This window comes from Enhydra lutris, unplaced genomic scaffold, assembly GCF_002288905.1.
Source record: "Enhydra lutris kenyoni isolate GAN:26980312 unplaced genomic scaffold, ASM228890v2 scaffoldscaffold13, whole genome shotgun sequence".
NCBI lineage: Eukaryota > Metazoa > Chordata > Mammalia > Carnivora > Mustelidae > Enhydra > Enhydra lutris.
The window spans coordinates 19,946,592-19,972,992 of NW_019154097.1; the positions used below are offsets into that span (position 1 = coordinate 19,946,592).

Below are 26,401 nucleotides of genomic sequence, written 5' to 3' on the forward strand. Positions count from 1 at the left end.
GACCTGAGCCGAATTCAAGTCTGACTCTTGACTGACAGAGCCTCCCAGGCGCCGCTGTTCAGAGCTCTGCATTTCTATTGGTCAAACTGAGCCAAAAGTGCAGATTCAAAGGGTGGGCTAATAGGTCCAACCTAGTGATGAGAAATCACCTTGTGAAAGTCCACACGTATAGGGAAGGAAGAAATCTGTGGCTCTAATTCCCATCTGCCACAATACAGTATGACTTCGCGTATATAAAGAAGAAAAGCAGGCAAAACCGATTTACATTGCTATAGATTCCTTGGCCACTAGGCCTGGAGGGGAAGATGAGGGAGACCATCTGCGCTCCAGGATGTATTATACTTCCTCATCTAGGTTCTGGTTGCTAGAGTGTGTTCAGCTTGTGGAAAATCAGCAAGCTCTAAACTTAAGGCATCTGAAATTGTTTATGATTGTGATCGTTGAGTGAAAAGTTAAAATTATATATAGTGGCTTTAAAAGAATGAAGTTCATGGGCGCCTGGGTGGCTTGGTTGGTTAAGCGTCTGCCTTCGGCTCAGGTCGTGATCTCGGGGTCCTGGGATCGAGCCCCATGTGGGGCTCTCTGCTCAGTGGGAAGTCTGCTTGTCCCTCTCCCTCTGCCCCTCCCCCATTTCTCTCTCAGGTCACAGTCTAGCTTCAGGGCTCCTCTCTTGTTTGTCCATCATCTTGTCCTTATCTGCACAGCTGAAGCTCTTACTGGTGGTCTGCATTCCAACTAGTGGGAAGGGACCCAGAGGGCTAATCCCAGACAAACACATTCCTTTGGAGCTAATAAAAGAGAAGTTACACACATCACTTCCACTCACAATCCACTGACAAGAAGTTATGCTCATGGCCATGCCTAGCTGGGAATGGAGGCTTAGCGGGGCAGCCTGGGCCAAAGTGGGCCAACTTCAGGAAACGGGTTGCCGTCTGCTGCACTTTTCACGATGAAGCTTTTCTTCACTCATTCTGTTTTCACAAGGCTACTAGAAATAGCTAAGTTCTTTTTTCACAGTGTTGAAATATTAAAAACACGAACTGACCTGAGTTCTATACTTGTAATTCCTGTGTCAATATCAAGGCTGTTACAGACTGGAAATTTCTGCTACTGTCAACTGGGAGATCAGGAAGTATTTCTTTAGTGACTGTGAACTCAAAACCCCTGGGGAAGTTTCTTTAGTAATCATTGCTCAGATATCAAGTGATGAATCACTGAATTCTGTTCCTGAAACCAGTATCGCAGTGTATGTTAACTAGAATTTAAGTAAAAAATCTTTAAAAATCATTGTTCAGAAAGAGAATGATAATGGCGACTTGTCTGATACTTTTGTGATACCAGTGATACCCACTGTATCACAATACTTTAATAGCTCGTAGCTATTTTATTTTTTGAAAAAAAATTTTTTTTTTAGATTTTATTTATTTATTTGACACAGAGAGAGAGACCGCGAGAGAGGGAACACAAGCTCAAACACAGAATGAGAGAGGGAGAAGCAGGCTTCCTGCTGAGCAGGGAACCCAATGTGAGATTCAATCCCAGGACTCTGGGACCATGACCTGAGCCGAAGGCAGATGTTTAATGACTGAGCCACCCAGGCGCCCCTAAAGCTTTTTCTTTTTTTTTTAAATATTTTATTGATTTATTTGAGAGAGAACAAGAGAGGGAGCACAAGAAAGGGGCAGAGGGAGAAGGAAAAGCAGACTCCCCGCTGAGCAGGGAGCCGAACATGGGGCTCCATCCCAGGACCCTAGGATCATGACCTAAGCTGAAGACAGACATTAAACCAACTGAGCCACCCAGATGCCCCTGTTTTTTAAAGTTTTGTTTATTTGAGTAGTTTCTGCACCCTGTGTGGGACTCAAACTCAGGACCCTGAAATCAAGTCACATGCTCTTCTGACTGAGCCAGCCAGGTGCCCCGGCTGGTAGCTATTTTCAAGAAAAAAAATATTTTGAATACAAATTGGGACTTAAATTATAGACAGCCTGGATTATGTGTGAAAAAGTAGCATTCAAAATTGTATCTTTTCCAGATCATTTTTAACCTTTTGGTAAAATCAAAGATCCTCTTGTAAGATAGTTTCACCCACCCAAAAAAAGGTGTTAATAATCATGAAACAGGGCGCCTGACTGGCTCAGTGGGTTAAGCCACTGCCTTCGGCTCAGGTCATGATCTCAGGGTCCTGGGATTGAGCCCCGCATTGGGCTCTCTGCTCAGCAGGGAGCCTGCTTCCCTTCCTCTCTCTCTGTCTGCCTCTCTGCCTACTTGTGATCTCTGTCAAATAAATAAATAAATAAATAAAATCTTAAAAAAAAGAATAATCATGAAACATTTTCCTGAAATATATATGTGTATATATGTTTTATATTTTTAAGTATCTCTATACCCAATGTAGGGCTTGAACTCACAACCCCGAGATCAAGAGTCATACGCTCCACCGACTGAGCCAGTCAGGTGCAAATATATTTAACTTATATAAGTAAATACATAAATTTCTTTAAGTTTTAAATATATAATTGGCCAGATTCCAAGGGATTATATACTTTCCTGGGAAAAAAGGTCAACTGCCTTTGGAAAGTAACTCTATATGATTTTACAGGGGCAGACTTTAAAATGAAGTGTTCAGTGAATGTCCAGTGAGCAAATTAATGCATTTCAGTAGCTGGTAGCTTAGGTGCTGAGAGTACCTGATTGGGGCATGTAAGCCTGAAAAAACCTATATAAACATTTGCATTTATTAATCTGTTTTCCACTTAAAATGCACAGAAAAGGAGGAGCACCTGGGTGGCTCCGTCGTTAAGGGTCTGCCTTCAGCTCAGGTCATGATCCCAGGGTCCTGGCATCAAGCACCCTGTTGGGTTCCCCATTCCATGGGAAGCCTGCTTCTCCCTCTCCCACTCCCCTGCTTGTGTTCCCTCTCTCGTTGTGTCTCTGTCAAGTAAATAAAATCTCAAAAAGAAGAAAAAAAAAGAAGCCCAGAAAAGGAATTTTTACATCAAACAAATGCGTAGAGTTTAGGGAAATAATTTCATTGCTAATAGAACCCTTTCTCACATGTACATTCCCTCTGTTCCCTTTCTCTGGGACGCCCTCCCAACCCACTCCCTTGGATTTTCTGATTACCGCCTGCCCCTTGCTACAAGGGTCAGCTGTAGCACTAATGGTTCAGGATATGCTAGGATTTTCCCGGAGATATCTGTGTACTGTTTCTGGGCCCCTGGCCAGAAGGATCTCCTTGGGATGGAAAAGTTAATAATGGTCTAGAAAATACACAAACAGTGTCATGGCCTACGAATTTCTAAAATGAACTCTGTGACATCATGCGAAGACAAAGGAGTGGGAAGGAAGATATTCTGGCTTTGAGTCAGGTAGTCCCTAATTCAAATCTCTCTTTTCCTCATTAGTACAGTGGTATCCCTGCTTGTCAAATCTCAGTTCTTCCCCCTTCCCACCTCCCCGTGTAACCTTGGGCAAAGGACTGAATGTCCCTGGGCCTCAGCCTCCTCCTTCCCCTCCTGGGATAACGAAGACTGTAGTGAGAATAAGCGTATTCAGCCAGCTGTAGCTTCTCTGGGAAGGAGCTCCTCTCCCACCACTCCCCTGTCCTTCCAGAGCTCAAAGATCCATAACCTAAGGAATCAAAGGGAAGCCGTACAAGGACTAAAGCTTTACAAGTAAGATCTAAGGAGAATGTGAGAAGGAATGTGTTTAGTGAGAGAAGAGGAGTGTTTAGTCCCGACAGAGAGCAATAAACGACTATGACCAGCCTTTGTAAGCACCCACTTCCTCGCTTGGCATTCAATACACTTTTACCCAGGGGGCGCCTGGATGGCTCAGTGGGTTAAGCCTCTGCCTTCAGCTCAGGTCATGATCCCAGGGTCCTGCGGAGCCCCATGTTGTCGTTGTAGGGCTCTCTGTTCAGCAGGGAGTCTGCTTTCCCCTCTCTTTCTGCCTGCCCCTCTGCTTACTTGTGATCTCTCTCTGTCAAATAAATAAAATTAAAAAAAAAAAAACACTTTTACCCGGTGCTTGGGCAGCACTATGAGGAACATACGATTTAATTAGTATGGAAACTGAGATTTTATAACAGCCGAGATCATTCAGCTGAATGTGGAGATTCAAACTCGGATCCTCCTACAGGGAAGCCAGCCCTACGAGGTGCAGGAGGGATACAAGGACGATGGCTGTCAGCTGCTGGTATCAGGGACAGGCAGGCGCCAGAGAAGACAAAAGTGCGGAAGTCTTTGGCTAGGACTCGCTGCTTTATGTGTGGGATCTCCTGAAGACTGGGCGGACTCTAACTTCCTGGAAGGAAAATGGGCATGTGAGCACCATGCCGGGGATAGATGTCCTGGGGGCCGCACAGGCTGGCCTGAGCACCGAGTCCCTCCTCACCAAGGAGCTGGCCTACAGTTGAGTCTGTCCCACTGTTCTACATTCTTTTTTTTTTTTTTTTAAGATTTTATTTATTTATTTTAGAGAGAGAATCTCCAGCAGACTCCCTGCTGAGCATGGAGCCCGATGTGGGTCTCGATCCCATCACCCAAGATCATCAATCAAGCTGAAATCAAGAGTTGGATGCTCAACTGCCCGAGCCCCCCAGGCGCCCATCTACATTCTACGGTTGTCGAAGACTTCCATTGGCCTCATACTGGCCATCCCTAAGAGAGTTTATATAAAATGACATAAAAAATACTAAAATGTACAAATGACTTTCTTTTAGCCTTAATCTCTGGAACCTCTCCACTTCCTTGTGCACAAAACAAGTGAGACAACTCGGCTTCAGGGCAAGGCCCTGCTGTGGTCAGCCTTTTCAAGCCCCCTGGGGTCTAATTTTCATGCACTGGTCTGGGACACGCCACCTGTACTCGCGGCCCCTCCCAGCAGAAGCCTAGACTTCCTCACCTTGCGGAGGAGCAGTGACTAGAGCAGAATGTCACGTCCACAACCCATGTCCTCTATGGAGCGGCGCTCCCCTCTCCCGTCTGGGTAACTGCGAGGCCACCCAAACAGTCTCTCCCCCAGCAGCTTTTTCTTCTGTGGAGACATAGGTCAGTCTGATACACTCCACCCCATGTTCGGACTCTCAGACAGAGACCTATTGTGTTTCTAAGCTGCACCTGGGCTTACGTTGGCCTCGAACCCTGATAGACCTTCTGAGTGGACGGAAGCAGAGAATCCCACATAGCCCTCCCTGCAAGATCACAGGGAAACACAAAGCCACATGGAGTGAGGACGGGCCACGTTTGATATTGTCCAGTGCGTGCCTCCTGGCCTCAGAAGGCTGCCACTTCCTGCAGCTCCAGCCCTCGGCTGCGCTCCACTCTGAGCAGGTGAATTCCTTTGCTGAAACTTGCACACAGTAAGGAGATGGTGTCACCAACAGCCAGGGAAGTCAAGGGTCCTGATCCATCCAGGGACAAGGTGAACAGGCAGGCTGTGGGGGGAAGAGGGAACCAGCAGCTCAGACCAAGGGCTCAGGGTCACGGGACATGAGGTCTCTGAGAAACCCGTGTAAGCAAAGCATGTGCTCTGTGTCCAACCCAGGTAAGAGCCTCATCGCCTGCTCCAGAGGACTGTGTACCTGTGGGGAGGTGAAAGTCCAGGCAGCCACAAGGCTTCAACTCCAGAGAATGGCACGTGGCCCAAACAAGGTGTGTATCCCTTAAAAGCCTGTTCAGACAGCCGGGGCCTCGCCTGCAAAGACGTGGGAACACGTGGCCCTCAGTTCCCACTTGCCCAGAGAACAGAGTGGGGACCACAGCAGAGGAAAACAGACAATGCTGATCTTCAGCTGCTGGCTTCTGGGGTCTTGCTCCCTTCACGACAAAGGAGATTGGGACCTGAAGGGGAGTCTGGGGGCTTCCAGCTGCCCCGGTCTCCGTCCGTCCCTGTCACCCTTGAGAACCCTACAGATGCGCAGCTGGAGGGCAGGGCAACACTTTCAGACCTTGTTCTCCCTGGTGTCAGGCTTATCAACATTGAACCTGACACGCAGCTGCTCTCCCCACCTCCCACAGCTGTTCCACGGGGCAGCTGGGGCACAGTAGGGCTGTCCTCCCTAGGGAGGTATGGCTCACGAACCATAGACATGATCTCACATCTTTTCTCTGAGTGGGCTACCCTATCCTTCCCTGCTGGGAGCTGAGTTTCTGGAACATAACTATAGGAGGGATTTGTTGTGAGATTCTTTAACACTATTCCTATGTCCAACAGAACCCCAGGTCCAGCACAAAATAGTCTGAAGGCAGTGGGGTGCTGGTAAGGCAACTTTCTGGAAGAAAAAACCAGCCACCTTTACTCATAGCATTTGCCACCTTTTGTGGTGAAAATATTCTCACTATGACCATATTAGATATTCCTGAATATTTAACAATCAGCCAGTAGCAGTGGGCTCTGGCATACTTCACTGAGGACTTGGGGGAGCTGTGTTCCCTAAAACATCTTTTTTTCTGGATCTTTGGAGTTCATGACCTGACTGGGATCTCAAACCTGACCTGTAGCATCAAGACAGGGCAGTCTGGGTAGACAATGCTTACTCTACCTCACCCCCACCACGAGCGGAGACTCTCATTTTTAGTCCTTAAAAAATGAATTTGAAAATGACAATCCTTGTCTCCTTTGCCAGGCATTTTGAGCATCACACGCTAAAACCTGATGAAGAAATTCGGGTAGCAAGAACAGTAAGAACCAAATATATCTGAGCTCTCAGGAGCGAGTCTGTACAATGTGGTAGTGGGGCTCAGGCAGTGAGGGCCTCTAGCCAGAGGTTCAACAGAATCCTGGTATCTTAGTGTCATCTCTTAACCACTAGGGGCCTGGAGAGTGGCAGAACATGGCTGTCTTTGTATTGGCTGAGCAATGGAAAGAGAGAGTTTCAAGGATGCTTTTAGGACACCATGTGTCTTTGAGAAGCACCACCAGCAGGCTCCTTACCTCCAGTGTCTTGGTTCCAAATCTTCACTTTGCAGTCATGGGATGAGGTAGCAATTATAGGCATCGAGGCCAGTGCTCTTGGTAGAAAGACACAGGATGCAACAGTCTGGAAATGCCCCTTATATTCACATATTCCGTTTCGTGTCTGCCTTAGGTCCCACAGCTGTTAGAGGAATGACATAGGCTAGCTCATACACACATATTTCCCCAGCTTCACACATGCTGCCCTCACTGATCCACCTGTGTCCCCCACTTACCTCCTCATGTAGCTACCCCTCGTCTTCATCCATCCCATCCACACACCAAATCACCCACCCATCTGTAATTATTTTAAACATCAACGATCTCAAACAACCCTGGGTAAGGGTGTGCAGGGAGGGTTGCTGCCTTCCTCATTAATGTCAGGGCTGGGGAAGTGAAAGCTCCAAGTCCTACAGCATGATGGGACAGTATGGCATTGCCTACTTTTTTTTTTTTTTTTTAAGTTTTTTATTTATTTAAGTGATCTCTACACCCCATGTGGGGCTCAAACTCATGATCCCAAGATCAAGAGTCTCATGCTTTTCTGACTGAGCCGGCCAGGCACCCAGGGGGTGCCTACTTTCTAGCACAGCTCGGTCTCTTGGCCTGTGGGTTCTGTGCAGACCCCATAGTTAGGAGCACCTTCTCATAAGCACACAGAGGCGCAGACCTTCTGACTGATGGCCTCCATGCTGAACCTTGGTATATGAAGATGAGACCCTCCAACAAAGGAGGTGACAATCCTGCCAATTACACTCTTGTTGACACAATCAGACCACAGCTAGAGAACAAGGTTCAGGGAGGAGAGCAAACCGAATTGTGTCCAAAATATAATGAAGTCACTGGGCACCATGTTAATTCAGGAGAACAACATCCAGAGAGGAGAGTGATCTGAACTGTATCCGAAAAATAATGAAACCACAGGACACCGCATCAGTTGTAGGGGCTGGAAATGCTTAGCTTGGGGAAGAGGTGCTACATCGATAGCCTGGGATTCAGTGCCTCAGTGCACCACTTACTAGAGGTGTGGTCTTGTGCAAGAGACTTCAACTTGCCACGCCTCTGTTTGCTTATCTGTAAAATGGGAATTATAATAGAACCTAATTCACGAGGTTGTTGTAAGGATTAGATGAGACAGTGCATGTAATGTGCTCAGGCCAGTGCCCAGCATGAACTGTTTGGTTCAATGGGAGCTCTAATTGTTATATTTGGACCAGATGCCCCTCTTAGCCTATATTCTACAGTGAGGAATCCGAGGTACTTTAGAGATACAATGCAATGTAATCCAAAATTACGTGCAAGGAAAGGTATATAGGTAAGGGTTGGGATGGGCCGTTGACCAACACTGGTGCCTAAGACTCCCTGAAGAGCTTGAGCCTCCTGTACCATGACCACAAGTACAGTGAGAAGACACTTGGCTCTTCAAATAGTCCCTCCCCTCTCTAAGCTCTGCCGGAAGTAGGGACATTAGCAAGCTGGTTCTGTGTTTAGCACCTTCCTATCTTGACTCTCATCCCATGCCTCTGTCTACTATCAATTCAGAGAGCCCAAAGCTAATGGAGGTTTCTTGAGAGATGCATCTGGAGTGCAAAGGCTCACTTGCAGTATGCACTCGGAATAGGCCTGAGCTATTAGCAGAGCTGGCCTGGTGGAGCCCAGGATAGACGGGAGGTCAGAGGAAGCACTTTGCTCATCAGCAACCAGACCCCCAGACACCGACAATCACTCACCGTGGCTTCACAGCCTTCCCCTCCAAAGCCGTTGCTGCAGGAGACACACTTGTGTCCGTCCTCACTGACCTCGCAGTAGGTCTGAATATGCTGCTTTGCGGGAAATACGTGAGCTACCTGTAGCCCCCGGCTATCCCATAACCTGCAAGAAATGAAGCAATGAGCCTGTGGTAAATGTATCTGACAGACCCATGAAAGTAAACCGCGGCTCTCCGCGGCTCCGGCCAGTCAGATGGAATGTCACGGTTCACCTAAAAACAGGAGGATGAACCAGATCGACCTCGGAGACACCAAAGCTGCCAGGAAATAACCAAACAATGCCATCTGAGTTCTTTCTATTTTGAGACCCACTTAATAGGAATTTAGACCAAGCATCTTTACCGTACAAGTTAATTTGTTAATTTGGCCCTTTAGGATACTGCTTTCAAAGGACAAGAGGATATTTCTGTGCCTGTGACTTAATTGCTTTAAAAGATGGTTATTAGGATCCAGAGGAGCCATCACCATTCCAGAATCAGATACAAAAGACTTGCAGGCCTTGGCCTACTGGGCCGTGGGGTCCACAGAGTGTTTTATTCAGCTTCTCGTCTCATTTTCCACCTCTTTACCTCATTCTTCCTGTTTTCTGAGTAGAGTGAATCTCTTCTGAGATCCAGAGTTTCTTGTTGTGCTTTCCACTCAACAGTTCACTTTATTTGACTCTCCTGACGGGGATCCGACCCCACTGGCCCAGACAAGGCTTCCCCTGAGGGCTGGGTGCTTGAGAACATCCGGCCCCCAGTAGGGGAGGAAAATGGAGCCGGGCAGTCAGTTCAAAACGGGGGCAAGCCATGACCGGGACTGAGCTCAGTCTGACTGTGTTCACACCGGTGGGGGGGGGGGGGGGGGCAAGGGGGGGGTCAGAGTCAGCTGCTTCAGAACCATCCAGGACAGGGCCTCTTTCCTGGCCTGACTTCCTGCCATTCAGCCTCTACCCAGACGGCCCAGGGATCCACGTCAGAGTCCCCAGCCCCAGCAAGGGGCAAAGGTGCAGAAGGCCCTGGGAAGGCACAGCAGTGTGGAAAAGCAGAGGGGAAAGGGAGTCATATAAGCTTGGGAACCACAAACCTTCACCAGAAACACCTTCATCGCTGCTCAGTAAGCCCACCTGATGGTTTTATCTTCAGAAGTCTGTAGTACATATGGTTCTTGGGGGACCCAGCACAGGTGAGTGACCTGGAAAAAGCAAAATTTTCAAAACTTCTCCATACCAAGTTGCTCTTCTATGGCAACTCCTGTAAACCGTGCTAAATAGTGTGTCTCCACTTCTCAAGGATGCTGACTTGTACACTCGACTTGGAGGGAGGCTGTGTTGTTTGTTTTTGTTTTTTTTTTAAAGATTTTATTTATTTATTTGACAGACAGAGATCACAAGTAGGTAGAGAGGCAGGCAGAGAGAGAGGAGGAAGCAGGCTCCCCGCGGAGCAGAGAGCCCGATGCGAGGCTTGATCCCAGGACCCTGAGATCATGACCTGAGCTGAAGGCAGAGGCTTTAACTCACTGAGCCACCCAGGCGCTCCAGGCTGTGCTTTGCAGATGCCCCCAACTCATGCTCTACTGGACGCCCCTGGATCAGCAGCAGCAATGGTAGCGGCCGGGCCAGTGGTGAGTACCAGAATGCATGTGGGTGACCCCACTCGTTGTGGAGAACTGCTGGTGACTGGCAGCCACAGAAAGCAGCCCCCCGTTCTATGGTGGGACCACTGAAACCCTAGTCTAAGGCCTCACAAGGTTCAGGATGCATTCTTTCTTTTCATCCCTATGACCCCCTGCTGGGCAGACATGAAACAGTTTTCAAAATAACCCAAGGCGACCCAATTTTCTTCTAGCAACCTCCACAAATATGGAGGGCCTAGAGTGAGCATACCATACCCTGCCATGGACAGTTGTGTTCAAAACTGGAAAAGATGACCACGAGTGATAGTTAATGCCCACTAAAGGAACACCTGTCATGCCAAATCATGGGATTCTCTGCATTTTATAAATGAAGACACTGACACTGTAACTGACTTTCTCAGAGTAACTCAGCTAAGATGTGATGGCTCTTGGGGCGCGCCTGGCTGGTTCAGTTGATAGAGCATGTGACTATTGATCTCAGGATTGTGAGTTCAAACCCCATGTTGGGTGTAGAGATTACTTAAAAAAAAAAAGTGATGGGGGCGCCTGGGGGGCTCAGTTGTTAAGGGTCTGCCTTCGACTCAGGTCATGATCCTAGGGTCCTGGGATTGAGCCCTGCATCAGGCTCCCTGCTCTGCAGGAAGCCTGCATCTCCCTTTCCCACTCCCCCTGCTGTGTTCCCTCTCTCACTGTGTCTCTCTCTGTCAAATAAATAAATCAAATATATATTTTTTAAAGTGATGAATCCATAATTTGAACCCAGGCATGACTGACCTCAAAGGCTGTGGAGTTTATCTACCAGCCTACTACCAGAAAACACTGATCTTCATAAACACAGCAAATTATACATAAAGCAAAGGGTCCTGTTTATTTCTCTGCACATCAGCTATGAGATCCTAGAGGACAGGGATGGTGTCTTAGGCCACTAACCCTGCTCTTAGCACAGCAGATATGGAAAAACACATTTTGAACATACCACTTAAAATTCCAGTATGAGCTAGAAGAGGTGTTCTCTGGAGCAGAAGACTTTTTTTTTTTTTTTTTTTTAAAGATTTTATTTATTTATTTGTCAGAGAGAGAGAGACTGAGGACAAGCAAAGGAGCAGCAGGCAGAGGGAGAAGCAGGCTCCCCACTGAGCAAGAAGTTGGATGTGGGACTCAATCCCAGGACCCTGGGATCATGACCTGAGCAGAAAGCAGATGCTTAACCAATTGAGCCACCCAGGCGTCCCTGAAGCAGAAGACTTTAAAGAGATCATCCAGCCTGATAACCCTGAGAGGCCAGAGTCTGACAGAGTTCAGGGTAAGTAGTAATGAGGCGTCAAGCCTCTACTGCCTGGTGTATCTCCTGATCTCTCTCACAGAGAGACCCTCTGCTGTCCCACTCTCTACCAACTTTGAGTTCCTACCAGGTTCCTGGAGATGGAAGCTCTCTCCATACACTGTCCAGTCCCAACGTCCCATAGGAGCAGGGTGTTGTCCCGGGAGCCAGTGCACAGCTGTGACGAGTCTGGGGGAACAAGAAAAAGATGGTCCATGAGATGGGCCTGGTATGGGGCTTTTCAGAAAGTACAACGAGGGGGCACCTGGGTGGCTCAGTCGGTTGAGTGTCTGACCCTTGGTTTTGACTCAGGTCATGAGCTCAGGATGGTGAGATGGAGCCCTGAGTTGGGCTCCATGCTCAGTGGGGAGTCTGCTTCTCTTCTCCCTCTCCCACTGTTCACCCCTCCACATCCGCTCACACACTCTCTCTCTAAAAATAATCAATCTTGGGGCACCTGGGTGGCTCAGTGGGTTAAAGCCTCTGCCTTAAGCTCAGGTCATGATCCCAGGGTCCTGGGATCGAGCCCCGCATCAGGCTCTCTGCTTGGCAGGGAGCCTGCTCCCCCCTTCTCTGCCTGCCTCTCTGCCTATTTGTGATCTCTGCCAAATAAATAAATAAAATCTTAAAAAAAATTTAAAAAAAATAATCAATCTTAATTAAAAAAAAAAAAAAAAAAAGAGGTGCCTGGTGACTCAGTTAGGCGTCTGCCTTCGGCTCAGGTCATGATCCCAGGATCCTGGGATTGAGTCCCACATCCAAGTCCTTGCTTAGTGGGGAGCCTGCTTCTCCCTCTGCCTGCCACTCCCCCTGCTTGTATTCTCTGTCTCTGATAAATAAATTTAAAAAAGAAAAAAGAACGAAAGAAAATACAACAGTGTTGGGTAGGGCTCTCTTTGATTTTACCTGTACTCACAGCCAATCCAGTGACCACCATGGCATGGCCAGAGAACTGTTGCCTTGGCTGGGCGGGGCCACGAAGGTCCCACATCATGGCTGTCCTGTCTCGAGAGGCACTAAAGAACAGGCTGGATCCATGAATACAGGCTATCTGCTCAAGAGAGAAAAAAGCCCGGGTGTGCTTGTTGGATTGGACTTGGAAATGGGCAACAGGCCTGGGGCTGCGGGTGTCAGAACCTGAGGCTCTCCCCTGGCCCTGTTGGGGTGGGAATGCACTGCGTGTGGGCATCAGTACCCTGCCCTGCTCTGGGAGCTGTGCAGGTGACAGAATCAGTTCTTGGGGTGGATTTCAGGGAGGGGAGTTGTAGGGACCGGCATTCGCTATCATCTTCGCTGGAAGCTTACTCTGCCCCCTAATGCTTTTTTAACAAATTAATTTTTAGTTAACTGTTGTTGGCTTTTTAAAAAATTCCCCAACTAGACTAGAAGGTTCCTGAATATAGGGATTTTATCAATTTATTTATTTACAAATAAATTATTATATGTTATTATATACATCATATATCATTATTATATATAATAAATTATTAGTGAATAAATTTTATCATAAATGTATATTTATTATATAAATGAATAAATTTTATCATTTCTTATTTTCTAGCTACAGTAAACACGCGGGCTGCCTTCAGCACCTGTCCCCGTTGAGTCAGGATAGACAGGGAGAATTCTTTATTTACCACCCGAGCTATTAAGGGCCCAGTGACAAAATAAAAATCATGTCTAATATGTCTCTAGCAATAGCTAAGGGAATGGTTCACTCTGCTTTTCCTTTACCGCATCAGATGAAGCCCTTGCATTTTCTTAAGAATGAATATCCAATCACTCTAACTTCCCTCCACAATAATGATCATTTGAGAATTACCTTCGTGACCTCTCGTTCATGTCCTCTGAACCTTTTCACCACATCCCCGCTCTTCCAGTTATAGGCCACCACTGTCTGTGGAGAGTCATTAGAATCTCTCTAATATTTATTACAGTTAAATTTTTATTTAACTAAAACAATCCTTTACTTCATTATCTACCTAATTTCTCTCTCTCTCTGTCAAGGGTCTTGCATTAGGGCTTTATTTTGTAACCCTTATCCTGTCCCCCTACACTGACTTTCTTTTCTTTCCTCCTGGCTAGTGCTCTGTCTCTCTCCAAGGCAATGGGCCACTGCTCTGAGCCTCATTGATGGGTTCAGGAGGACACTCCCCAAGGGGAACAGACTCAGCCTGAGGTTCTGGTTGTCTACATGGGATTAGCGTTTTCCCTCCTAATTGTATTGTACTTCTATTTTTGTGTATTTAAAAAATGTGTCATCTTAAAAAAAAAAAAAAAGATTTGTCAGGTGCCTGCGTGGCACAGTCAGTTAAGCGTCCGACACTTGGTTTTGGCTCAGGTTGTGATCTCATGGCTCATGGGATTGGGCCCCACAGTGGGCCCCGAGCTCAGCAAGGAGCCTGATTCTGCCTCTACCTCTCCTCCTCCCCCCAACCCCTGCTCTCTCTCTAAAATAAGTAAAATAAATCTTAAAAAAAAAAATCCACGAAATACAGTATGAAAATGAGAGGAATTAAAAGAATTAACATTTCGGGCGCCTGGGTGGCTCAGTGGGTTAAGCCGCTGCCTTCGGTTCAGGTCATGATCTCAGGGTCCTGGGATCGCGTCCCGCATCAGGCTCTTTGCTCAGCAGGGAGCCTGCTTCCCTCTCTCCCTCTCCGCCTGCCTCTTTGTCTACTTGTGATCTCTCTCTGTCAAATAAATAAATAAAATCTTAAAAAAAAAAAAAAGAATTAACATTTCTGCTACCAATGTCCTAGCTGTGAGTCCTGTGATCGATGCAAATATGGGGGGAGAAGCAACCAGATGCAGCTGATACTGGGAGGAAGGACAGAAACACAAAAGGGAGAAATCATAATGTTCACCACTGTTGAAATTTTGACAAAAGAACAGCATAAAAAAGACTAGAAGTCTCCTTTTTAAAAAATTATTTATTTATTTATTTAATTTATTTATTTGAGACGGGGAGAGAGAGAGCACACAAGCAGGGGTAGGGGCAAAAGGAGAGGGGGAGAGAATCTCAAGCAGGTTCCAGCTCTCCACTAAGCGTGAAGCCTGATGCGGGGCTCGATCTTACCACCCTAAGATCACAAACTGAGCTGAAATCAAGGGTTGGTTAGGGTTAAGCAATCCTAGGGTTAAGCAAATGCTTAACCGACTGAGCCACCAAGGCACCCCAAGGAAGTCTCCTTTTGTTGACAACTAGCTCCTCTGTCTGTGTGTGGGTATGAAAATGGCTTGGTCAGAATAATACTTGTCAATTATAAGAGGCATGTGGGAGGTCTGGCACATCTCTGAAGATCTTACCACCAAACCCTCACAGCTTCCCTGGGAGGCTGGCATTCTCATCCCCATTCCATGGATGTGGAGACTGAGGCTCACGAGCAGTAAATGACTTGCCCAGAGGAACAGGAAGAGGCAGAGCAGGGACTCAGAGCCAGGCTTCCTTAGTCTAAAGCCTATGGTTTTACACTACTCAACCTTGCTGCCAGAAACGCAGAACCAGCATTTCCTTCCCCAACATCTTCCCTTCTCCACAGTTAGCTGGTTCCCTGGGAAGCACAGCAAACCCACCTTATCTTTTCCTCCAGAGACACACAGGTCTGAGTTCAGAGCAGCAACGACAGAGACACTCCCCGCGTGGGCTGGGCTATACTCCAGACAAGCTTTAGTTTGAATTCTCTCCTCTATAATCCCGTCAGGCCTGCTAAAGAGAGGATGGCAAATGAGAGTCCCCGGGGTATGGAGTGCAGTGGGGTAAGGGGAAGACGGGGCAGGCTATGGGAGAGGCCAGGCGGAGGAGAAATTTGGGAAAGGAGTACAGAAGGGAGACCCAAGGCCATTGCCAGAAATGGATTATCAATGCCGAGCACGCTCAGAACAGCCGAAGGACTAGAATCCCATAGAGGGGAATCCTGAGGCCAAGAAGCCAGGAGTCTTTGCTCACCTGGAGCTTATTCCCAAAGATACCAGGCCCCTCTCTGTGGGGCTGAGGACACTAGCTAATCAGCTGCTTCTCATCCAAAAGAAAACAGACTGAACTGTTCAAGGAAGGTCATCAGTAATCGCTCTGGGCCTTCTCTGTCTTTAGTAGAGAATTTTAATGCGACATGATAAAACTTGGGATCCCAGTGTCAGATGGCCGTACCTGTATTTGTAAGTACTGTGTTTGAGTTTGCTTTGCAGTTTCCCCATCGCTGCACAGAACCTACACAAAACCTTGTGAGAAGGAGCTCGTTTCAGATGGCAGCCAAGCAGTGGCATCCCCTGTGGCTGCTGGAAGTTGTCGTCCCTGCTTAGTGAAAAGAATACATACTGTTAATGTCGTTAGGCATGACAATGGTAGTCTGGTGACCTAAAAATAAAGCCTATTTTATTTATTTATTTGACAAAGAGCGAGAGAGCACAAGCAGGGGGAGTGGCGGAGGGAGACAGAGAAGCAGGCTCCCTGCTCATGCAGGGTTCGATCCCAGAACCCTGGGATCATGACCTGAGCCGAAGGCAGATGCTCAACTGACTGAGCCACCCAGGTGCCCTGCAAGCCTTCTTTTTTTTAAAGACTAATCCATTGTACTCATTTGCTTTTCCTCTTTTCTTTGACTCTTCTCATGGCCCCGGGAATGTACCCTCCCACAAAGCATTAGCAGATCAGCAAAAGCAAAAACAAAACTAATTTTAAAACTACAGAGCGGTTTCTTGGGGTGCCTGTGTGGAGTGGCTACTTTAATAAGTAGAGAGTCTCCTTTTTGGACAACAACAAAAATGTTCTGGAACTAGACAGTGAACATTGTCTATGTACTAAATAAGAGTAAGTTTTATGTTATATGTATTCTACCACAACAAATACTATGAATATGTTTTTGAAACTAAGAAATAATTTTTACCAGTATAGCTTCTTGGAAAGGAAGAGCCTTAGTTATTCCTAGCTTGCTGGGTTTTTTAAAAATAATTTCATGTGACACTTCTCTAAATCAGTGTGCCAGGTCATGGGGTTATTCTGTAGTAACAATGAGCTAAAGGGGCACCTGGTTGGCTCAGTCCATAGATTATGCAATTCTTGATCTCAGGGTCATGAGTTCAAGCCCCATGTTGAGTATAGAGTCTACTAAAAAAAAAAAAGAGAGAGAGAGAGAGAGAGAGATGTGAGAGCTGATACAGGTAATGATCTAGACCAGTATGGATTCCTGAGACCCTTTCAAGAAGTCTGCCTCTTCCTCTGCCTCTTCTCCCTGCGCCCCCAACTGGTGCGCGCGCGCGCTCTCTCTCTCTCTCTCTCTCTCTCTCTCTCTCTCTCGTGTGTGTGTGTGTGTGTGTGTGTGTGTGTACTTTCAGATAAATAAATCTTAAAAAAATAAAATAATTATTATTTGGGGAGGTAGAAGGGGGAGAGGGAGAGAGAGAACGTTTTTCAAAAAATATTATATTTATTTGAGAGAGAGAGAATGTGAGAGAGAGCATGGCAGGGGTGGGAGGATGGTGGGGAAGAGGAAGAGGGAGAAACTGACTCCCTGCAGATAGGAGGTGGAGGTGGGGCTTGATGCCAGGACCCTGAGATCATGACCTAAGCCGAAGGCAGACACTTAACCAACTGAACCACCCAAACTCCCTGAGAGAGAGGGAGAGTCCTAAGCAGGCTCCAAATTCAGCACAGAGCCAGACACGGGGCTCAATCTCACAACACTGATATCATGACTGAGCTGAAATCAAGAGTTGGATGCTTAACTGTCTGAGCCACCCAGACGCCCCTAGGAAACGAGTGTCTTATAGGCCTGACCAGCCCGGCTCTACAGGAATGACCAGAATGGTCTACAGGAACAACAGCAGGGAAAACTCACCAAATATTCTCAGTGATACCATGAAAATTCCAGAAGAATTTCAGCATACATTTTGAAAAGCTGCCGGAACCGACGTCCGGACAAGACAGGTAGCCAAACAGAAGCACAGTGCAGTGACAAGAACGGTGTGTGGGGGGCACCAGGAGCCCTGGGCTCCAGCCCCAACTCTCCCTCATCCCACTGTGTGTCCTTGGGTTCCTCCGTTCCCTGCTCTACACCTCAGCTTCCCCATCTGTAAATGACACCAGACTAAATACTTTTTAGCAGACTGTGTATTCCATGAGAGGAAGGAGTCTGTCATATCATACTCATCTTTGTACCTCCAGTGGCTTGCACAGTATGGCAAAAACATTTCTTGGTAAGTAGTGTGAATCTAAGGTCCCTTCCAGTTCAGACAGTCTAAAATTCTCTGTACTAAGTATATGATATGCTGCCAGAAAAAATTCCAGGATAATTTTCAAAAATCTTGGGATGTTGTACTGCTTATAAACAGATGGAGGTTGCTGGGCTGCCTATCTGTAAGCATAGCACATTTTTCAACATTACTATCAAACTAAGGACAGGTGCCATCCATAGATCTAGGTCACCAAAAACAGCAGATGCTATAAATGGATTGGCTTTACTTAACACTGATTGGATTCTTAGCTGATATCTTCAGACAGCCATATTTTCCTTCTGAAGAGCACTCACAGGACGTTCTAAGCAAAAGATAACTTTTAGAATTATTTACCCCCAAACCAATAGGATCTTCTGGTGAGCTGCCATATTTAACGCTTTGTAATGTTTATCCTTTGGAAAACAGTTTAGGCAGCAACTTCCTGATCTCTGTCATTACTGAAAAGACGCTTAAATTAATCTCTTCTCTGAGCATATGTTTGCACTGAAAGGAGATTCACAAGGTAAATAAAGACCTTGTTAAATGAAAGAGATTGTTAAGTGTAGCTTTCTCTCACAAAGAAAGTAATATCTTACAAAATTTCAAGGTCATATAACGGGCACATTTCCAACAATTAGGGAAAGTATACCATAATGTTAATTACACATCTATTTTTATTTTCATTTATTTAAGTATAAATAAAGTTCTACACCCAACATGGGGCTTGAACATAGGACCCCAAGATCAAGAGTCACACACTCTACCTACTGAGCCAGTGAGGTGCCCAGATATATCTATTTATTTATGATATACAAAGTAAGGGGGCACCTGGCTGGCTTGATCATTAGAGCATGCGACTCTTAATATTGGGGTTATGAGTTTGGGCCCCACATTTGGTGTAGAGATTATTAAAAAGAAATATTTTTTTAAGATTTATTTATTTATTTGACAGAGAGAGATACAGCGAGAGAGGGGACACAAGCAGGGGGAATGGGAGAGGAAGAAACAGGCTTCCTGCTGAGCAGGAAGCCCAACACGGGGCTCGATCCCAGGACCCTGGGATTGTGACCTGAGCCAAAGGTAGATGCTTAATGACTAAGCTACCCAGGTTCCCCTTAAAAAGAAAATCTTAACCAAAAAAAAAAAAAATATATATATATATATATATATGTGTGTGTGTGTGTGTGTATTTGTGTATATATGTATAGGTATAGGTATATACATGTGCTACTTTATTTTTTTATATATATATATTTTTTTTAATTTGAGTGAGAGGACCTGTGCGCATGAGCTGGGGGAGGAGCAGAGGGATAGAGAGAAACAGACTCCCAGTAGAACCGGGAGCCCCAATGGCAAAGTGGGGCTCAATCCCAGGATACTGGGATCATGAGCCCAGCTGAAGGCAAATGCTTAACCCCCTGAGCCACCCAGGCACCCTATTATTATTTTTAAAGATTTTATTTTAAGTAATCTCTATACCCAGTATGAGACTCAAACTTACAAATCCAAGATCAAGAGTCACATGCTCCACCAACTAAGCCAGCCAGGTGCCTCCAAAGTAGGATATATTTAAATACTTAAATATATCATTAAACATTTTTATTTTACTTATAGTGCTTCTGTTCAAAAATTTTCAGAGCTGACTGTTACTGTTTCTGCAAAAAAACCAATTTCTCCTGCTTAAAATAGTACTTCAATAAGTATGAATCACAGAATTTGAGATGGAAGAGCTTTTCAAAATCATCACTCTAAACCCTTAATTCAAAGATCTGAAGAACCAGGGCAGAAACATTATCTGCTCAAAATTCTAACTAGGTACATCTCTTGACTTCTAGTCTAGAGTTTCCCTTATAAACATCTCCAAAGAAGAAACATAGTTCTAGTGCATTTTAACAAATCTATTTTAAAAACTTGAATAAATAAATTCTAATCACCAACTGACAGTGTAGCTTATTCTAAAACTGAAGAGCAATACAGAAGGGTCAGGTAGAGGTTCCTGGGTGGCTCAGTGGGTTAAAGCCTCTGCCTTTGGCTCAGGTCATGATCCCAAGGGTCCTGGGATCGAGCCCCGCATGGGGCTCTCTGCTCAGCAGGGAGCCTGCTTCCCTTCCTCTCTCTCTGCCTGCCTCTCTGCCTACTTGTGATCTCTGTCTGTCAAATAAATAAATAAAATCTTTTTAAAAAAAGGCGGGGGTCAGGGTAACATTTGGTTCAGTGCTTCGGCACGGGAACAGTTCACTGCAGTCGGCAAATTGCTGACCCTCTTGGAGTCTGACTCGTCTAGGTAAAATGGAATAATCTCTCTCACTGGCTTCTGGAAGGATTAAAGATAGCATGCACCAAGGATTATTCTAAATGCTTTATATTTATTAACTCTTCTGATTTATTCCACAAGCCTTTGAGCTAGATGCTGTCCTTATCTTTGTTTTGCAGATGAGAAAAGTGAGGTGCAGAGAGGTTACATAACTTGCCCGAATTTACAAATAAGTTGCAAATAAGTGGCAAGAAGAGCTTGCTCTCCATCAGCATAGTATACTGCATCTCTGCAAAAGCTTGTGCGTAGACAGCCCTCAGCTGCACCTGGCCACTGGCATGAGTGACAGCACTGAAAGGAGCAATTTCTGCCAACTTCACCCTTAATACTATGGTTAACACACACATATTAAACATACGTAACAAATATACACAGAGAATATTTACAAATGGGTTTATGAGTCTGAAGGACAAGTTGAAGCCAATTATGTCTCCTGGCCAGAGTGATTGATCACACTAAGGCTAAGAATTCATTAAGTTATACATTATATACCAAGGCAATTTAAAATCTCAACAACAAAGTATACATACTTGGATAATGTTCATATAGTTGTGATTTTTGCTTTAAGATTTTATTTATTATTTGACAGAGAGAGAGACAGCAAGAGAGGGAACACAAGCAGGGGGAATGGGAGAGGGAGGAGCAGGCCTCCCGCCGAACAGGGAGCCTGATGCGGGGCTCGATCCCAGGACCCTGGGATCACGACCTGAGCCAAAGCCACCCAGGGGCCCCTATAGTTGTGATTTCTTATGAGTAATCTAAGCAGTGAAATTCTACTCAGTTATCTTTCCACTGTTCATACTGTGAACACGTAATATACTTTCGAGGAGGGATGGGGTCTTATTCATTTTTGTATCTGAGCTTAAAGCATAGCCTGGGACAATGGATGCAAGGCAAATATCTGTGGAATGAATGAATGGATGGTATATTAAGGTAAAGAGTCTGTTTGGCAAGAAGGTTTTTTTTTTTTCTTGTTTTTAATGTAGGCTCCAGGGGTGCCTGAGTAGCTTAGTAGGATTTAGCATAGGACTCTTGGTTTTAGCTTAAGTCCTGACCTCAGGGTTGTGAGACTGGGCCCAAGTGGGGCCCCAGGGGTCTGGCTCAGTACCCAGCATGGAGTCTGCTTGTCCCTCTCCCTCTGCTCCTTGCACCCCTCCCCTCCCCACTCATGTTCTCTCTCAACAACAAATAAACAAGTCTTTAAAAAATAAAAATAAGGTAGGCTCCATGCCCAACCTGGGGCTTGACCTCAAGCTACTGTGAGCTCAGGAGTCACATGCTCCGCTAACTGAGCCAGCCAGGCACCCTGTCAGCTTTTGAACGACCCAACAATATAAGGGTCCTTCAAAATTGCCCAACAACAGATCATTCAGGGAACAGTTACCTGGGCTCTGTCCCAAATTTCAGGTCAGGAAAGGCTGAAGAGGACTTAGAAAAGCCGTAAATTCAGTTATGGCTCTGGAATATCCTTGCTGGTTCCAGATGAAACCTGGCCTAAATCTGAATCCCAGGACCCATTTCTGTCCGAATTTGCTTTCCATACACCTTAAGATACCCCGCGGTCACTTTAAACATAACTCAGAGGATCCTCTTTTAACTCTCCAGTGCCGTATTCCTCGAAATACTCCAGCATAAACCCAAATGTTATTTTCCGCGAAGAAAGTGGGACTCAGAGGGTTGTGACTTGCTAAAGATCACACGAGGCCGAGCTAGAGTACCAGACCTCATTTCCCTAGACTCCTGGTCCAATCAGTGTTCACGTAAATGCTGATTTCATATAGCCCTCCCTCCCCCCAAATCTCCTTCTGCGCACAAGGCATCAAACCCAAAGTTCAGATACAAACAAAGCCGCTCTGGAAGCACTGGAAGATGGTCTGATTCGACACTCTAATGGTACAGATGGGGAAACTGAGGCTCAGAGTCTCCCAGGGAATCAGCACGAGGTTAGAACTTCCAAGGTTACCCCAAGCTGGGGGACAGTCTGTGTAGTTTTTCCTTCCAGGCTCTTAGATCACAGACGTCCCCCGTCCTATCCATGTGGACTACCAAAGCTTATTTTCTATGTGGGGGGGGGGAGGCAGGGTGGGGCGCAGTTCACCCAAGACGGGGCTGGGACGAGGATTGGGGGGGGGGGGAGAAGGCGTAGCACCACCCAACCCAAGGCCAGCCCTCGATCGAACTCCCCGCTTTGACCAGGTGCGCGGCTGCAGGTGCGCGAGGGCTCCCACCTCCCCGCCCGCCCCCACCCCCAGCTGCACCCCTTACCCCCCACCTTGTGCTCCATACCCACCGGCGGGCTGGCCGGGCCGGGAGCTGAGGCCGGCGGGGGCGCAGAGTGGAGGGCGTCGGTAGGCACCAAGCACCACAGCCTCCTGCGCCTCCGCCCCTAGCAACGAGGCGCGCGTCGCTAGGGCAGGAGTCCCCGCGAAAAGCCTCCGGACGCTCTCCCCGCCCCCGAGCCCCAGTTCCGTTCGGGGGACGTCTCCCGGAGGCCGGGCCCAGAGAGCCCAGCTCTGTTTTCTGACGGGAACGATGCGGTGGTGAAGTTCCAGAAAAGGGGACGCTTGTGCCCCCAGACCGTGCCCCCGGGGAATCTATGTAATGCAAGAAAATCGGTACCACCGTAATAGTCGCCAAGGAAGTACTGAATAAATGCCATATTTTAAATAATTATTCGCTCAGATGGAGTAATGTTATATTTCTTTGGAGTTTTCTGTGATTCTACCTCGTGATGCCTCTTTTGGACACTTCCCCAAGTCCACACCCACCCCCGGAGCCCCAGTCTCTCCCTTTCTCCTCCCTCCCTCCTTTCCTTCCTTTTTCTTTCTTTCTTTCTCTCCTCTTCTTCTCTCCTTCTTTCTTAATTTCTTTCATCATACTGTTACAGCCCAGGACCACAGCAGAGACCCCTCAATGCCTTCATGACATCCAATGGGAAGATGGTCCCAGAAACCAACAGCAGCTGCGGGTACATTGCTTCCAGACTAAAGTCTACTCATTTCTGTATTTCTAGTGAACAGGGTTTGGTGTAGAGTAAGGGTTTGTTGAATGTTGAATGAGGAAATGAATGAATGAATGAATGAATGGATGGATGGATGGATGGGATCTGAGCCAACATTTCTCTTGCACCTAGAAGGGACCTGCTGCAGGGCTGATCTCCCACCAAAATTGCCTTCAGTGAAGACTTATGGAGTTTCTGAAAATCGGGTGCCTGTGGGAACAGGAGTAGGGTTGGTAAGAGAAAATTACCTTCACAGAATATTAGGGCTGGCTACTGGGTCTGTCTTCCCATGCAAAGAGGCAATATCTTCCACAGCATTCCTGATGGGGGTTATTTTAGCTCCTGTTGATCTCCCTCGTTGATGACTCACTCATTACTTTCTGAGTCAGTGTCCTGTTGTTTCTGACAGGAGCTGGGATCTACCCCCACACAACACTGATCTTAGTTCAGAGCCAAGGGCTCACCCTATTAGCTTAATCTCTTTTGCCTACAATAACCTGGCAACATTCAGCCAGGAGAGAGTGATTGTTTTGCCCTGAGACACTGGGCTAGGCTCAGTGCAGCTACAGATTCGACTTGTCTGATCCCTGTCCTCAAGATTTCCCAGCTCTGAGGATGCAGCTCTTATGGAAGATGCTTTAGGCTTAAGGCACCTGAGACTCCCAAACTGGTATCACTAGCCAGACTTCTCCTTACACCTGTATATCCACCTGCTTTCTGTCCATCTCCACCTGGCTGTGACTCATACTGAAAATATCATCTTTGCCCCAAACCTGTTCTTCCTCTTTTCCCTCTGAATGCTGGGCACTCACCAGTCACCCATGCCAAGGATCTTGGAGTCTTCTATAACTTTATTCTCTCTTCCTTGTTCCAGAACAAACCCCAAGACTTTTTAATTCTGCCCCTGAAATATCCTTAAAAAAAAAAAAAAATCTGTCCACTTCTCTCTACCCACCATCTTGGTTCAGGCCAACATCATGCCAGAGTGTGATGGCCACAAGCTCTCTGTAGCTTCTCTCATCTCGTAACTTATTTTGACCAACAGAATGTGGTGGAAGTGACATTGTCTACTTCTGAGTTTAAGCCACAAAGAGGTTTGTAGTCTCTTCTCTCATCTTCTTGGAACACTGCCACCATGGGAAGAAACATGTCTCATCTGTTTAAGACACAGGGCCCACCCGATAGCTAACACCACATGGCAGACATGTGAGTGAGAATATCTTAGACCATCCAGTCCTAAATGAGCTGTCAGATGACTGCAAACACATGAGTAACCATCAGAAGAATAGCCCACCCAAACCCAGCCCAATTTGCCAACCCACAGAACTGTGAGCAAAGAAAGAGCTGTCATTTTAATCCACTAAGCTTTGGAGGTGGTTTGTTATGGACCATAGATAACTGATATTCAAGATAAAATCCAAATTTCTTCCCTAGGTCAGTAAGACTTGGTCTATATCTCTTTAGTCCATCTTCCCCCTTTGGCCCCCACACTCTAGGTGTCAATGGTCTAAACTACTTGGAGTTTCTTGGCTCCCCTTCTGCTGCCTTTGAATCCTTGTACACGGTGTTTCCTCTGCCCAGGGCATCTCCCCTACATCCCCACACGTGCATGTCTAATTATTAACCACAGCTTAGAGGCCATCTCCCCCTCTACCCTCAGGTCTTCCCTAACCATTCCCCTCTTCCTCCACATTGAGTTAGCTACCCTTCTTTTGCACTTCCAAGGCCTCCACTCTTACCCTAACTTGGTGTGATTTTCCATTTACTGGTTTCGCTAACTTGATTCTGAGCCCCATAAGGGCAGTGACCGAGTCTTACTTACACCCGTGTCTATTGCTGGTGTCTAATACAGGGTCTAGCACAGCACTGCAATAGAACTTTCTGGTATGATGGAATGTTCTATGTCTGCACTGTCTATAGATGAGCTGACCCCAAGTCATATGTGGCTATTGAGCCCCTAAAGTGTGGCTAGAGCAACTGAGGAGCTGAATTTTCAATTGTAAATTTTTTAAAAGACTTATTTATTTATTTGAGAGCAATAGCGACATAGAAAGCAAGCACCGAGTAAGGGGGGAGGGGCAGAGGGAGAGGGAGAAGCAGACTCCCTGCTGAGCAGGGAGCCCTGTGTGGGGCTCGATCCCAGGACCCTGAGATCATGACCTGAGCCAAAGGCGGACACTCAACCACCTGAGCCACCCAGGCATCCCTAAATTGTATTTAATTTGAATGTAACTTTAGTAGCCACCTGCGGCTTGTGACTATGGTATTGGACCAGGCAGGTTTAGCACACAGTAGATGCTCATTGATTATTTTTTTAATATTTTATTTTTTTAGGGGTGCCTGGGTGACTCAGTGGGTTAAAGCCTTTGTTTTTGGCTCAGGTCATGGTCTCAGGGTCCTGGGATCAGGCCCCACATCGGGCTCTCTGCTCAGCAGGGAGCCTGCTTCCCCTTCTTTCTCTCCCTGCCTCTCTGCCTACTTGTGATCTCTCTCTGTCAAAATAAATAAATAAAATTTTAATATTTTATTTTTTAAAGTAATCTCTACACCCAATATGGGGCTCCAAATCATAACCCCAAGATCAAGAGTCACATGGTCTACCAACCTAGCCAGCCAAGTGCCCCACATTGAATATTTCTGAATAAACAGCCAAAAAGATGACAATCATAGACAGCCAATTAAGACACAAGGTAGATTGGTATGGATGGAAGCAACATAACTCTCATTTTTCATTCACTCGGCCTAACATTGCCAGTACCTCCAACCCTGCCTTGTATAATCTTAATTATCGGCTCTTTACCTCCTGAGCTGGTTATTCTCTCCCTAACCTCCCCAGTTTGATATTGTCCTTCCTGTGAAATGGGATGGTCCTAAGAGCCCCATGGAGACTGATCTCATTCCGTCCAGACTGGTCAGACCCAAGCAGAGAGGACTCTCTCCCCGGGGGCCTGGACTTAATCACATGAGAACTGTGCGGTCTAAGTTTCTCCACACTGGCAGGCTGCCAAGCCCCTCTTAAAGGTGACAGTTGAGGCTGTTTCTGCCATAGAAGGTCACACAGAAAAGAAGCCACAGCGTTGATAGTCCTCTTGCTACTCCTTACAAGAACCGGTACAAGCCCAGGTCAGATGACTTCCAGTCCTGTCACCGGAGACTTTGGCGGCCTCAGGGTCTGAGGAGGAAGGAGGCATGGGGACAGGGCGAGG

At 46.6% G+C, this 26,401-nt stretch overlaps 1 protein-coding gene across 2 annotated transcripts; it reads right to left on the minus strand.

Annotated features, from left to right (window-relative positions):
- Positions 1–5,279: 5,279 nt before the first annotated feature.
- LOC111146347 (WD repeat domain 31) lies at positions 5,280–15,933 on the minus strand. 2 transcript variants are annotated; one of them, XM_022501866.1, is made up of 9 exons: positions 15,818–15,933; positions 15,244–15,373; positions 13,490–13,564; positions 12,574–12,718; positions 11,756–11,856; positions 9,838–9,905; positions 8,691–8,832; positions 6,940–7,102; positions 5,280–5,440 (listed from the first exon to the last, which is right to left on the minus strand). In XM_022501866.1, the coding sequence occupies exons 1-9, from the start codon at positions 15,931–15,933 to the stop codon at positions 5,280–5,282; spliced, it is 1,101 nt and encodes a 366-aa protein (XP_022357574.1). The 2 variants fall into 2 exon arrangements, with proteins under 2 accessions (XP_022357574.1, XP_022357573.1); XM_022501865.1 differs by having other exon boundaries at positions 15,244–15,376.
- Between the last annotated feature and the right edge of the window lie 10,468 nt (positions 15,934–26,401).

Bases quoted from the DNA above. Each gene is read 5' to 3' on its own strand.
- LOC111146347 (XM_022501865.1), bottom strand. From the start codon at position 15,933: ATGCCACTGCTTGGCTGCCATCTGAAACGAGCTCCTTCTCACAAGGTT. The intron at 8,833-9,837 runs GTGGGCTTACTG...CATTTCTTGCAG, and splicing joins TCTGAAGATAAAACCATCAG to GTTATGGGATAGCCGGGGGC. The intron at 5,441-6,939 runs GTAAGGAGCCTG...TTCCCCCCACAG, and splicing joins TTGGAACCAAGACACTGGAG to CCTGCCTGTTCACCTTGTCC.